Here is a 15,683-nt window from a genome sequence, read left to right on the forward strand (position 1 = left end):
GAAAATAATATAGAAATATCTGGAAACAGTTAACGGATGTCGCCTATAACATAGCAATTTTGTTGCTATATCAATGTGTATACACTATACATCTGACAAGCTAATCACAGAAGCACTGGTATTGTTACAGCAACTAATATTTAGTACATCTCTACGCGCACAAGGCTCGCAAAATGCGCGCCCTGTACGTTGGGGTTTGGGCGAATATAATTTAGTTCATCCCTTTACCTTTTCTACTGTGGTTTATCAAAACCACATACATCAGTATCGTACAATATTAGCGCAGACTACGGGTGGTGCGTAGGTGGTTCGCGTGTGTCATACGAACGTGTGTAAAGACTATGAGCTTTCTGCAAACAGCGTTTGCCAGATGTGTACACGCCCTTACAAATTTCTATTGCAGTGACATTTTAATTACATTTCTTCACGAACATAAAAATATGAATTATTTATACCTGGTGTAAATGAAATAATATTTCGTGTTCTTCCTTAAACAATTAGGTAGACTAACAATTCGCAATTCATGCACGCATTACATTTTTCTGAATTTATAAAGATTCGATCATATCAGGTCTGAATGTATTGATATTTCAAGGACAATTGATTTCTTACCACACTGAGATGTGACTCAAACTGAAAATGTACCATAAATTTTTGTTGCGGACATGGAATGTGAATTATAAATTAGTCACTAGGTAGGTATACGAAGAGACGTAAAAAAAATATAGATTATTTACCTAGATTAACTATTTATCTTAAAATATTTTTACCAACACAAGCTTTTACAAAATCTTTATTATTTTTAGACGCTACTGACATTTTAGGAATCTTCTTTCTGCCAAAAGCAGTTAAATAAAATATTATGCTTCAAGTAGGCATTTGCTTAAAAGGTACATAGATCTAAAACTCATATAATTTCATTCATATATGATAAGTTTAAGTCGGTTAAACCGACAAATACATCATTGAGTTATGTAAAACCTCTTGAGCAATTATTGACTTTCCACGCGGAAGTATAAAGAGCGATTATCCTTCACAACTTGTTCTCAAGACGTAGTATTCATTACAACGTGTAAATTGTTTGTTAAAAGTCAAGTTTTATTTTATTTTAACTGGTAAATCGATTTTCGATGGATATTAATTATGTTTTATGACGATAACTCGCTTGGTAATGTTAACAAATATGGCAGAGCTAAGGTGTAGACATTGTTATTATGCTTACTGCATGAACCGAGGTGGTACCACTTTCTTACAAAAAAGTATTATATTATATATAAGAGATAAGAGATATATTAAAGGTGTTTATGGTCTGTTGAAAATACGCTTATAATTGCGTTACAATAGAAATTAGATTATTCAATATTATTTACACTATATTACCTTGAACTGATTCTGAAAGAAAATATATTGATAACACAAAGATCTGAGCTACGAGCTGTTTTTCCATTATGAATACATGACTCAAATACTGTTGCTATTTTGTTATCATATGAAAGAATATATCATCGCTCATAACATTTAAAAAATACTTATATGTATAATAATATTATGTTAATGACTAAAACAGACTGTTGACTACGTAGGTATTCGTTAACTCTGAATACAGAAACATATCAGTACAATCACATACATGCAAATAGCGACGATGGAATGCGTGATGTAACCAGTATTTCGGGTGTCCCGTCTACAGTTTAGAAAGAATTAGAACTAATCTATACATATTTATAAACACATCTAACGTAGGTACGTCGTATAGACTATAGAAACTCGTTTTGCAGTTTGTTTACCTCACGAATACGATGTTTATTTACTTTCATTTGTCGCCCGTCTCCTTGTAACCTGTCTGCAAGGCCCACTGTCGTAGAATAGACCATTGTATACAATCAGGCCATTCAACAAGCTCACATACCTTTTAAGATTCCACATTCATTATATCAGGTATTGCTAAAATGGGTAGCAAGTGTAGTCTTTCTTTCCAGCAATAGATCACGGCTCTAATCGCATATATTTTTACTGCTTTAAAATTTTAGGGTTGTTGGGTTTGGTTGTTGACTGTTTTTTATTTGCGTCATCAAATCTTTTTAGATGACGAGCAAAACATTCTGATTTAAATTGTGGTACTATTGTGGTGGCGCTTAGCATCAAGCGAGCGATTAGCTCCTCTAGTCATTTAGGTATTCACATCCAAATAAAAAAAATTGCTCTAACACTAGATAATTCCAATTTTTTTGTAGCTAAGTTAAAACGAAAACAATTGTAATAAGTATTAATAGGTAATTTAAACTCAGTAATTTTTTTCTAGATTCGTCTCACAAATTCGCTCTGTGATTTTCCTCAACTTGTACCTGAAAAAAATGTTGCTACTCATTGTAGGTATCACGTTGTTTGTAATTCTGTCACGTAGAGAACTTTAGCGTTATATACATATTTATATCAAAAAGTAATTTTAGACGGTGAATCAGAAGGTACAGGTGTCGAGTTGGATTAGATCACGGAAACGAGTTACGCTGGCGGCACTGGCGGGTATGTGCCGGCGATAGCGTCAAGGCAGCTTGGTGCCGCTACCGGCGACCGAGGGCCGCTCGTCTCGCAGTGAGTCACAGCTTTCTACCACGGCCGGCAAACCACCGGTCGATGACACTCGCCTTGTTCGTTCCCTGTTCACTACTTACAACTATTGTGCTAAAACACTTAAATGTGTTCCTATATGGTTATCTCTTCGTAGTCTCACAGTAAAATGACCTCGCAAATAGCACAATGGGATACATTTGCTCGATACACATACAGGTATTCTATTATCAAAATAAGAATTTTATTCTTTCAGTTTGTAGACTGCTAATTACTAAAAATATTTCTAACATAGGTGTTGATGTAACCATAAATATGTTTCCGTATTTTTGAACCCATATTTTATTAAATGAAATAACCTGTCACTGTTTGATCCAGATATTTTGGAGGTAGATCATAGAACTGATTAAACTTGTATTAAAAAGCCACATTTACATATTGTAAGCCATTATTAAGTCCCGTTAATTAATATAGTCTTGTAACGAGCTTCGACTGCAACAATCAGCAATAAATTCTTCAATTACATTCATCATCCGCTGTCGGGCGAGTCCATTCTATTTAAAAATTGTAACGGAGCTTTTTGCTGCCATTAAGATGCTTTGATTTATTTTTATCAAAGATAAGCCTTTACCTGCGGATCCGTCCGTTTAAAAAAGTATTTCTGGGGTAAATATTTTCGCGACATAACAAGTAACAAGTAGTATAGGACTTCCCTGGACAGAACAACCTGGAGTGCATTACAAGAGGCCTAGACACAACATTGGGTGGAAACATAGGCTGAAGAAGAAGAAGAAGTAGCCTATATTACTCATGAGTAATATAGTTTCCGATTAAGGAGAAAAATCGTTTTAATAATTTCCTAGATTATCGCGTTCAAACAAACAAACAAATTCTTCGGCTATATATATTAGTATAGATAGATATGTCGAGATAAGCAGGTCACTCAACTGACGCCTGCCAATAAACAGTAGCAATACTATTAAAATTATGAAAAACATCCCTACATAGTATGTCCATACATTTAATTACACTACATTCATAATCACATATATGTTAAGCATCAATATTATATTTCAAAACGGTATAAACAAAGCGTGTTGTCTACTTTTGCTTACAGAATCACAAGAAGCGATAGTAGTTAACTAGTTGGACTTCCTAAGAGAAGCCCATCAACCAGTAAAAAGCCTGAGTCGATCAATCAATATGTTGTAGACAAAGCTAATTACATCATGTCTCTATCGTAATATAAGCGACTGATGCTGGAACGCCACGGAAGTTAAGTCAACATGGTCGATGTAGAGAATGTTTAAAACATGGGATTTTTCCGGAAATAGAGTCACAAACGAGTGAACATAATTATTATTGCAAAGATTTTACAGTAGTTATAGTTTTTATTGTTAGGCACGTTTAAGTGTAAGGTATAGTTTAGAAATAGCTCTAATTGTCATAATTTCCAGGAACATTAGTTTTCGTCCTTCAATAACGGTTTCAAAATTATATTACGATACTAATACATGTTTAAAGAGCCGTATTAAAATTAAAAAGTTATCTAAGTATATATTTTCCATACCAAAATATCGTAGGAATTTGAAATACAATAAATATCTCATTAACATTATGAAGGTAACACAAGGAAGCAGCCCTACTCAGAGAGACGAGGAAACGCGACGCTTGTTTCTGGGCGACCTCTAAAACAAGTGTGAAATTACCAAAACAAAGCAACGTCGAGGTCCGATTACTTGCAAATCGAACAGACTCGATGAGGTAATCGCCGATTCTATGAATGAAAAAAACCAAAAAAGTTTTTATCAACTGTAACTGCGTAAAAAGTTAAATCAAAAACCAACCTATTCACGTTTATTTAAAGATATTTTTTAACATAAATAAAGCATGGATAATTTGAGAAGCGACGCCATTCAATAGATTTAGCAGATACCGGCTAATGAGTCATCCTTGCTTGTATTGAGGGGCACGAAGCGTAAACTTTAGGTGATATGATACTTCCACGACAATTGCGATGAGGGCACCGACCCGAGACAATTTACGTCTTGTACTCAAATAAATAGAGAAGAAATTAATATTTAAGTGTTACCTTATTTCGTTAGAATTAATTATCATACCAGCGTAATATAAATCTGAAAAAACGTGCTTTTAAACACAAACATCATAAACATACACAAGACTTATTATGACCGACCTCTTTTTATTCTATAAAAAAAAAGGTTATTACTATTTGCATTTAATTACATTTTAAAATGGTTATATCTTTACGAAATTAATACATTTATGCACACACACATAGACTGACGCCTTTTATCCCTGAAGAGGTACGCAGAGGCGCAATTAGTGCATCTACTTTTAACTGTATGTATTCCATCCCATGATGTGATAGGGGCGAGCCTTTCGCCATATCGGATATAAATTTCGGATTCCAGGCTGATATTGAGTAGAATATCCCAATATCATTTTCAGACCCGGGGATCCAATCCGAGACCTCACTGCAGTTGTATTGTAATACAACTACGCCACCGAGGCAGTCCGATTCAATTCAAAATAATATAATATATATGTAGTTTTAATATAATGCGAAGCACTTGTAATAAACAAACATAGCTACGTAGGTATAAAAGTAGAAATAAAGTGGGTTGAGGATGGAATAAGAAGTTATTATATTTTGCATTTTTGCAATGTTACTGACCGCACGAAATACCACAGGAAAGTTTATTTCATATTTGTTTTTTCTGAAATTTTTTCTAGAACGAATTATGGAACGAATAGGCTTTTTCTACCATCCATACTAACCTCAAGAATCATGGACACACTGCCGGTTCTATAGGAAAATAATAATATTAGTATCATGACAAATACCTCACCTACCTATTAATAAAAGTAACATTAGATTTTCAATTATTACAAAGTAGATACAGCATGGATCGTCAGAAGAATCATGACGCTGACTAATGATATTCTACTCTTACAATGCCAATAATTAAATTGCCTACTATGTCCATTAAAAGAAACCAGAATTATTGTAACTTTTATTTAACAATAGATATGGATAAAGCGAGATTACTTGGATAACGAAAAATACTCTACCATATAACTAACCCAATAGCTAGTAAAGAGTTTATGTTGCGTAAAAATAAAAGGCAACAACGTTACTTTCCCCTACAACTTATTCTAAAATAATTGGGGCATTAGACACACAATTTATTCCTAAATCATTAGACTGAGGAGTAACAAGTGCAACCGCATCGCGAAGTTTATAAACGTCCAGCCATGGGATAGACATTTAGTCTGTAGTCTTTACCCATATCAGTGCACAAAAAGTAATCGCGGAATAGAAAACAAACTTAATCTTTCTACTTAAGGTTATAGCTTAAGGTCCATTTTTCATACATTTTGTTTCACCTTTAATCTGGGTAACTAAACAAGTATTGACAAGTAAAGAATTTAAATTCACGTCTAGTTAGTGATTAGTTCTCGCAGTTGAAAGAAAAACGTAAAAATAATTAATATGCATGGATATTTCGGCCTTTAAAATTTAATACGACGAAATTCTTTCTTAAATTCTTTACTTGTCAATACTTGTTTAGTTACCCAGATTAAAGGTGAAACAAAATGTATGAAAAATGGACCTTAAGCTATAACCTTAATTCAGAAATTTAACTCTGAACCTGACAATTCCAATTTACGTAGATATCTCATGCTCTATCATTAGATGGCAGAGGTGATACAATCTTCCAGAAACCACAAAAAATAAAATAAAGGAATTTGTCCCTTGTACCAACTTTTGGCGATTAATTTGAACGTAGACTTGAGGACTCTAGATTAGCGACAGAGCAAGATTAAGGGCAACTGAAATAGGGAAAGTATGTGAATCAGGTATCTATATACGCGTTGAATTTAGAAACCGATACGTCTGAATATTCTCGCATCAACGATATTGCATATATCTTGTGAATGTTTCTATCAAATAACCCTAAGTTAGACGATAGACAGTTCTCTATTAGTCATATAGATGATGATTTTGTCAAATTGATACTTGAGCACGACTAACTGGGTTTCATTAAGAAGTTATATTCCGTACTATTTTTTTTCGAATCAAGTCATTCATTCATTCAATCATTTAAGATTTAAACTACCCTACCATCACATTTCCTTGTTAGTAATGCTTTTGTGACATCAAATTTCCTTTAATATGCGTAGACTTCTTTATAAATATTGAGAACGTAGAATTAAGATAATTGCTAAAAAAGAAAACTCTATAAGATTTAAGTTCTTGACCTTCAAAATTTAAGATGCTACTATTACATTTAAAATAGTTGTTCATAGGGATAATTTCATCTGATCATTCATATTATGACTTTTTGACCCTACCGATTTCGTTTCATCACTGCATCACTGGTATAGAAGGGCTTCGGCATTAATCCTGCCTTTACACATTTATGTTAACCAAATGTGCAAATAAATAAATCAGTTATAGAAACAAACAATATTTATAACATGGCAATATATTTATTGATATACAAACTGTGTATAACTTCATGTAAGAGCATATATAAAAAACAATAGCAATAACTTATCTACATAACTTATACTAAAACGTAAATTGTATATTTTATATCCTAAGATCTAAAAGTACTGTCAATTATATAATGTAAATACAGCTCAGCTATTTATGATCAAAAAATTCAAAATCTAGTATTATGACATTACTTTGGACCTCCTTAAATTCTTCCTCCTTCCTTAATTACCATCATTTTACACAGAAAGGAAAAGGAAATATATATACAAAATTAACTTATGAAAACAAATTCAATAAAAAAAGAAACGTAATTGTACGTGTTTGTTGTTGTAACTGTATCAGATAATAATGGATTATCTGATACTGATCTTTATAATAATTTTATTTCATATTCTGAATCGCCTCAAATATTGTTTTTATAGCTTAGAAATTATTCAAGCGATAAATACTGCGAACAACCCATAGCGCAGTTTCACGAATTTGAAAGCAACGTGAACCTGTGACTAGTCCAACATATAATCATTCACAAAAACAAATTATCTGTTATTTTAAATTGCAATGAAAACTTCTGTGAATTGTTATAAAGCTGTTATTAAAAGAAAAGTTAAGACGAATTTAGTGTGTATGTGGCTGCAAAAATTTGAGTGGCAAAGAGACATTTCTTTCTGACTAAGCTTTTTGACTTATATTATTTTTTTAACAATTAATGCCATTTTAGTATAACAAGGACGAAATAATCACCATTTTGAAATATGTAAAGAAGTTGTACATTTTGACCTTCCCAAACTCAAAACACGACTAAAGTATTTTGCAAAAGATATTACGATCATTAAGTTTGCAACGAAATGCATCAAATTTAAGATACCATTGGCCATTCTTAACTTTGTCACCAGGGATCTTATATACTTACTGTAGTATTTTCATTTCAGCCCCTCTTTCGGATACTTGGCATTCATGACGTCTAATTATTTTAAAGATAGATATTCACTTTAAGCAGCCTTAAAAACTTACCCTTATCTATTTATACAAGTTAAATTTAGTATAAGTAATCCGAACTGTCGATCAGGATAAATAAACATTGCCTAAAACTAAGAAACTTATGTACAAATGCGTATTTATGTTTTAAAATCTAGTCGTTTTTATTTATATCACTGTATATATGAATTACTTTATAAATTGTAAAATTATGACAACTAGGTACCACTAAATTATTCAATTTAAAATAATATGTCCTGGATTTTAAGCTATTTCATAATCGATTGTATCGACGATGATATACAGTTTCCTGTCAGATTATGTAAATATTTTAGTCTTTCCACAATTTCTATTGATAATAGATTGTAGATTAATTCCGCAACATCTAAATTACTCTAAAAAGATTCATTCCAATGCATTGCTGATCACAGCGTACATATTCATGCCACAACATTTTTTATTAACCTATTCCAGAATAAACAATTTTTGAGTAGACGGAATAACGAATACTTATACACAGTTCAAAGATGTAATCATTTGGAATGTATGGAAAATATACAAACATATATTTTTCCCAATATACTAGTAAGTAAATAAATAATTTGGTTTTAATTATTTTGAAAACCATAATTTTTGAGATACACATTAGAATTATAATCTTGAATTTCAAACAATAGTAGCGTATAGATGGCAATTTACATTTAAGGAATCTATTCTTTTAGAATTTATATACTTATGTAACAAAGTAGGTAGATACATAATTTCTTAAAACGAAGTACATTATGCAAGTACATAAACGGGTATTATACTTATACCTGAAGTAACTATATATTGTAATTACAAACGATTTTAACTCGACTACACGTAATAAGGCCGTTTAAGTATTATGTAAACGAGATAATTACAGCCGCTCATATTTCTTTAATATCGCTAATACAGCTGTGTATTTTGTACCTACGTTAAAAATAATTTTAGGCGAAATAATTTTAAAGGAATCATTTGACGCACTTGAGCTTCATATATAACCTGTGCATTTACCAAGCTCTTAAATTCGATATAAATAGGACTTAAACGACCTTTAAGAACCTCACATAAACATTACACCCAATAACTCATCAACTAAAACTATAAATTCACGTTCGAAATCTTTCACCAGATTGGCGATAACTTCACACACACTTAAGCTATGGCATCAATGTCTTTAAAGCACCGAGTTGCTCCATCACTCGTACCACCGCGCTACTCACCACTTACCGTCACAGGTCACGTGTAGCAGTTGTCTTCGTCGGCGTGGTCCGAACAGTCGATGGTACCGTCGCACAGCTGTGCTAGAGTGATACATCTACCATCGACACAACGAAGTTCCCCACTGGGGCATGGAGACACGTGGGCACTTATAGAGCCACTTCTGGGTCCAGACGGAAGGTCATCTCCTTTAGATGTGTTGTTCTTTTCCGGAGAATCCTCGATGTCATCTTGAGCTGCTTCCAATTTTTCTTGCGCTACTGCTTTCTGTAATGAAACAGTATGTAAACATTGGGTCAGTGATCAGCTCTACACTACATCAATTATGACTGTAATGACAAATAAATTTATTTATTATAATGTAACATGATTTATTACCCTACTACACACAGTCAGTCACTGATTTTTATACCCAAAATGATAAACAGAAGGACATCTAGTGCACGTACGTACCACCGTGCTTATATATGTCTCGTGAAGTAAAGGCCTTTTTTGGAGTTGATCCCACCAAATCAATGAACCTATAATTAACTGATTATCATAATTAAATGAGTTATTGGTTAGGTTAATATTGTTCCAATTTACCCTTAACAATGCGGCGCCATTGATTACCCTTTCTAACTTGTTAATGGTTTTATCCAGACGCGTGATCGTTGGCTCTACCGTTGTTGATGCCACTGTTTCTTTCATACTTTTTGATCGCATGGCAGTTGATGTTTTCTGCGCTATACGCTTTACCATATTATCTTGATCTTCTTTCTTAATATCATCGAATAAACCCAAGTCTCCTATGTTTACATCCTCAATAGATTCATTTTGTTCAATATTTTCCTTGTCTGCATATGACTTTGGTTCAGTCTTATCATTTTCGACATTGAGGGTAACAGCTTCATAATTTGGTGTAGTTTCTACTGGTGGCGGCACGCGGCGAATGTAAGGAGTCAGTCGCGAAGGCGATGGTCGTCTGGTGAAGTTTCTTTTGTAAGGATGGCTACTGTCACTTGTTACCAGGAGCTCTTTGCTACTGTCATTTTCTCCTGTAATATTTTTTTATACTTTATTATAAAATTTATATAAAATATGTTTTATTTACCCTATTTAATTAAAATATAATATAAATATTACATATGATGCGCCTACTCCAAGATAATACCGGGTGACAGATGATAAAATTTAAGTATGAATAATAAATTTAATAAATTTCACGTCATTTAAGTATGAACTATATAAGTAACTATAATAGGCTTGTTAAATACAATATATAAATATTCAGATCTGCAATATAAACTCTCCCTTCAACAAATGTTTACGTCTTTCCTTAATATTCGGTAGGGTCTCAATAATCCTCAAGCTCTGTGGACAGTTATTTGACCTGATCATCAGATTGATATTCTTTTACTTCCGAAAAAAATGTTACCTAATACACGTAGGTCACTGTATTTTTGGTGCGGAGGAGGCACGCGGTTAGGTTTCCTCACAGCAGGCGCTGGTGCCGACCCTGCAGCGTCTTCACCAGGTTCACCTCCCCTATCTCCTGTCACCACGTGACCACCTCGTGAGCCACAAAGATCATCCTCTTCATCCTCACCATTGGCACAGTCTGCGTATCCATCACAGAGCCAGCGCTTTTGTATGCATCCACCCGAAGCACAACTGAAAAGAAATTACATTAATTTTGGTTTCTTGTGGCATTGCCTTATGTCTATTTCAGGCACTATAGATTTTCTGTAAATAAAATTCGAATTTTTTTGTACTAATGCTAGTTTTTCCATTACTCTACCATAACCATCATTATAATGTAACTTTATTTTTTTTTAATGAACTGTTTTATATTTTTATCCCTCAGCATATTTATAGTTTTTTTTTTAATACGATCATAGTTTCTTACCGGTATTCGTTCTTTTCACAAGTAATGCAGCCAACCTCGTCCTCTCCAGCAGGACAGTCTCGGGTTCCATCGCATATCCAATCCCGTGGTATACACGTGCCGTCTCCACAACCTAGCTCGCGAGGGTAGCAAGGATTCTTGGCAGCAACGCAGTTGTTGTTCGAATATTGATGACACTTGAACGCAGGTGTCAATTCTCTTGGTATCAAACCGTCGCAGCTATCAATAATTGCTGAAATACGAATGCAGTGAATAATACTTTAGATCAGTTCAAGTTACTATTTACAAAAAAATAATTTTACTACTTTTATGAAAACTATTTACGCAGTTTTATTTTTCTGCAACCGCTTTCTATATGAATATACCTCAATTATGCCAAATCTCACACTCTTGCGTGTGCACAATGTGCTTAAAAAGGGGTACAAGACATTTTCGTCACCTATAAATATAAATATATTATATATTATTATAATATTATATGTAACTTTGTACCAAAATGTTTTTTTTATTTTTAACATCAATATGTAGGTGTAAAAAACAGTTACCTTTACACAAGTTGTGGCAAGGCATCTTCGGTGGATACGGAGGTGGATTACACTCGGGTTCAAGCAGGGCACACAAGAAGTGCCTGGCACGGTCGCTGCAATTGGTCGCCACCAGATATTCTATTTGAGGCATCAGCGAGGTGACTTCTACTCCGCCTATGTTTGCCGCGGCGCCTGCCAAGTCATAGGGTAGCACTCCACGACATAGTGCAAGTCGGGTAGAACCACATTGCGGCACTGAAATACAGAAAATTTATTTGATGCAAAAGTTTACAAAATTTTGAGAAAGGAAGATTGTAAATACTATGAATTATTAAATTCTGTAACTGGATAGTCTTGTTAGTGTGACTTAGTGAAATATTTACACAGTGCTGTGCGTGCAGTGAGTTCAAGATGATTATTACTATAAATTATACAAAAATACGTACCAATAAAAGTCCCAAATAACCACATGCATCCCACAATAGAAACATTATAGCTTACCTTCCAAATTGAAATTGGTTGGATATTTTTTCGTGGTGGTGTCATCGCCGTCACGCCACGTGGGAAGCGTGGGGGACACCCGTGTGTTGTACAACGAACTTTGTGTTGTAGATCTCATTTTTTCTGCATCCTCAATAGAAATGCCGAAAAGTTTAGAGTGACCTGATGTAAAATTGGCGTCAACGTTGACTGGGCGACGAATGTAAAATTCTTGCACTTCTGGAGGTAAATCTGGTAGTGGAATAACGTCTTCTCTAATGTTGACAACTTGAGGTCCCTTTGGCACTGGAGCAGAATAATCCTTATAGAAAGACGGGTGTAATTTAAGGAGAGGTTCGCTAATCTTCTTTGTCGTTATTTTTTCTTCAAAATTAGTGAATTCATTAACAGTTTCTGCCCGATTTATAGTTTCTGTTGTGGTAGTCGTTATAGCGCCGTCTTTAAATATTATTTCCAGTGGTTTTTCAGGTTTTTGTGTAATATGAGGTTTAAGAGTAGAATCTTCTGGTAACACGTCCGTTCCTTCTAATATTTTTGGAGTCCTTAGTTTTTCTGAATCAGCTTTCTCGTTCCCATATTGTACTTCAGGTGTAATGTGACTGGGGAACACTGGTGCAATGGGTAATTTTCTTTTTGGGTTTGTTTCTGTTATTGTGTCTATTATTGACGTCAAATCGTAGTTTTTGTCGGTATCAGCGTCGTAGAAATCGATTTCCGATGTTTTGGTGCCTGCAATTATTGGTTACTCAACACATGACTCGTGTTTAAATAGTTTAAGAATTACTAAATAAAAAAATATATTCGTGCGTGTTTATAATTGCATGTACATTCAAAAAAATATTGTGAACGTGTTCATTGTGATATTGTAAAACTTTGAATGTTCGAATTGTGTTGTTAGTTCAAACATCAGCTTTTAACTCACCCAAAATTAAATGGCGCGAGGTTGCAAGTATTGTGACTAAAAATGAAAAGAATGCATATAAGGAGATATTATAAACTTCAATAGTCCATACCATGTGACTGCAAGCGTGTGTTTTCAATTTTCTTTTTGTTCTCGTGTGGTCTGCGGTCAGGTTTGTCGGGACCTCGCTGCGCGCGCACACCTGCGGCGGCCGGTTCCCAGTACGTTCCATTCACTGCGTCTAATTGACCGTCCATGTTATCTGGAATACATTATATTATACACAAATTAACTATAAACCACACTCCACCCATGCAGGTAATTGGGTATAAATTATATCACTTATTAAATTTTGTTTATATGTGCTACTTCAATAAATTATTATTATAGTAAAAACAGTGATAAGTATGCCCTAATATAGCTGTAATTATGACAAAAACAGTAATAGGTTTTGTATATTTATACACGCAGACGGGAAAATGGCGGAATACCTCAGTAATGTATCTAGACCGCACTAATCTATAGGTATAACAACTTGGTAGAAAAAGTAGAGATTACCATTAAAGACTTAATATAGACCGTGTAAATTACAGCTTGTTAGATGGAAAGTGAAACATGACACTATTTAATTTGGTGTTACCGTAAACACATAACTTAAATATTTGCAATGTTGGACATTCCAGGTTCTTCATGTACCGACTTTTAAAATTCTCTGGAAATTTTCGTTTACCTTTGCATATCTACTTTATTCAAAACAAGTCAAAAATCCAGTTCACTATGTAACGAATTTACACACTAATTAAAGAGATATTAGAATGCCACTAAATTGGGATGTTAATAGAAATCCATCTCGTAAACGATAATCAAACTCTATAAAAATGTCAACATATTGTATATTACGATATTTAGCGAAGAATGTCGACAAATTGCCTAATTAAAATTGGAATTTTAAGCTTCTGTAGAAAGAACATTAACGCCCACATTATCTTTCCAATCTTCTAACACTAGTAAGGTGACATACTCTTACATTTTTCGTGTGAATATTATAATAGTTACGCTTCCTTGTTTCTGATATATCTTTAACAAAATCTTGCTATTGTTTGGAAGCATGTCCTCTTCCTATAACCTTTTACTAAATATGAATTTCAAAATTATTTATACAATATGTGTGATAAATATATAGACTCATTGTTAATATTATCTACTCAGTCTTTTTAAAATTTTACTTAGATTTATCCTAATTATATGTATATATCCCATTTATATTTACGATTATACAGATTAGGCATAGAGATATGCGTGTTTGTACACTCTGAAAGATTCTCAATCGTACAAGTGTTTGGGAATCTTTTATAACTTTCATTTAAAATGGATTATTTTAAAGTGTGACGTGACGATATATTTTTTTTTTGATAGAACATATACAACTTTCATTTATTTTCGATAGAATTTATTGGAGTGTCAATAATAAAAACACGTTCACAACATTCCTACACTAACATACGCATCGTGTTTGTGTTATTACCATATTGCGAAATAGCTGTCGCGAAAACCTTTTGTTTGTTACAATAACGTTTGTGTGTTAAAAAACTAACTACACCTATCTTTTATAATGATGTAATTGAATAGCTCCTTTGTGTTAGACGCTATAAGCAATGTTGGTTATATCTTAGAATGGCTACATTTGCGTGAGGACACGAGCAAGTGAAAGCCCGGTTCAAGATGTCACGCTCACGAGTTGTGTGGCACTCCTCGGTCCGATGCTAGCCTGCTCTCCGCCATTAATCCTTGCAAGCATTACATAATACATCCATTTGAGATGTTAATAAAACCATAGTTTTGTCAAAAAACCTATTCTTTTATTAATAATTGTAATAATAAATCCTGTCACCCAAACAGATAAATATTATTCATTTGTTAACTATTTTGGGATTATGAAATTGGTCTGTTATGTTATTTGGTGTTCAAATTATGCAGAGTTAATAATATGGTGATCGCTTGTTCCCAATCTTGATTAGCCTCAGTGTCATAGGTGAATAGTTTACGCTTTCTATGACATGTTTAATATGATCATTTCCTAGTTGACATATTCATTTTGTTGCAATAGCAAACGAAATTAGACTTTATTGCTTTTAATAACTAGATTACGCCTAGCTGTATTCGTTATGAATAGTTATATATTTTAATGGATTTCTCAATTTATTAATAATCGTGAATCGATGTGACGAAAAGAAAACTATAAGTGAAGACTTGTTATTGACTTTCAGTTTGACTACATCATTGTTATATTTAATTACTTATAGCTGTTAGTCTTCCACATATATAAATAAAATATTAAACAAATAGATTTTAAAAATATAAAACATGTATATGGATTTTATGAAAATAAATTTGAGTTAATTCAAATGTGAATATTTCTATATGCTATTTATGTGAGCTTTCTATATTCATTTTCCACATCTACGATAGGAATGATTAAGTATCGCGTTAACTAATAAATATATATAATCATTGGTTCCCATGTCCTGTGTAATAACCACAATAAATATA

The 15,683-nt window shown here is 33.3% G+C and overlaps 1 protein-coding gene across 3 annotated transcripts in view; it reads right to left on the bottom strand.

Moving 5' to 3' along the window:
• Nucleotides 1-7,066: 7,066 nt before the first annotated feature.
• Nucleotides 7,067-15,683, bottom strand: part of LOC115443766 — a 75,092-nt gene continuing 66,475 nt past the window's right edge. For 2 of the 3 annotated variants that reach the window (XM_030169321.2, XM_030169319.2), the window contains 7 exons: nucleotides 13,246-13,395; nucleotides 12,233-12,961; nucleotides 11,750-11,986; nucleotides 11,205-11,436; nucleotides 10,734-10,969; nucleotides 9,902-10,353; nucleotides 7,067-9,583 (listed from right to left, as the gene is read on the bottom strand). In XM_030169321.2, coding sequence (XP_030025181.2) covers nucleotides 9,335-9,583; nucleotides 9,902-10,353; nucleotides 10,734-10,969; nucleotides 11,205-11,436; nucleotides 11,750-11,986; nucleotides 12,233-12,961; nucleotides 13,246-13,395 — 2,285 coding nt within the window. In that variant the 3' untranslated portion in view covers nucleotides 7,067-9,334. The remainder of the gene's footprint in view (nucleotides 9,584-9,901; nucleotides 10,354-10,733; nucleotides 10,970-11,204; nucleotides 11,437-11,749; nucleotides 11,987-12,232; nucleotides 12,962-13,245; nucleotides 13,396-15,683) is intronic. The other variant, XM_030169320.2, reaches the window with a different exon arrangement.

Source organism: Manduca sexta, chromosome 25 (assembly GCF_014839805.1).
Source record: "Manduca sexta isolate Smith_Timp_Sample1 chromosome 25, JHU_Msex_v1.0, whole genome shotgun sequence".
NCBI classification, from domain to species: Eukaryota; Metazoa; Arthropoda; class Insecta; order Lepidoptera; family Sphingidae; genus Manduca; species Manduca sexta.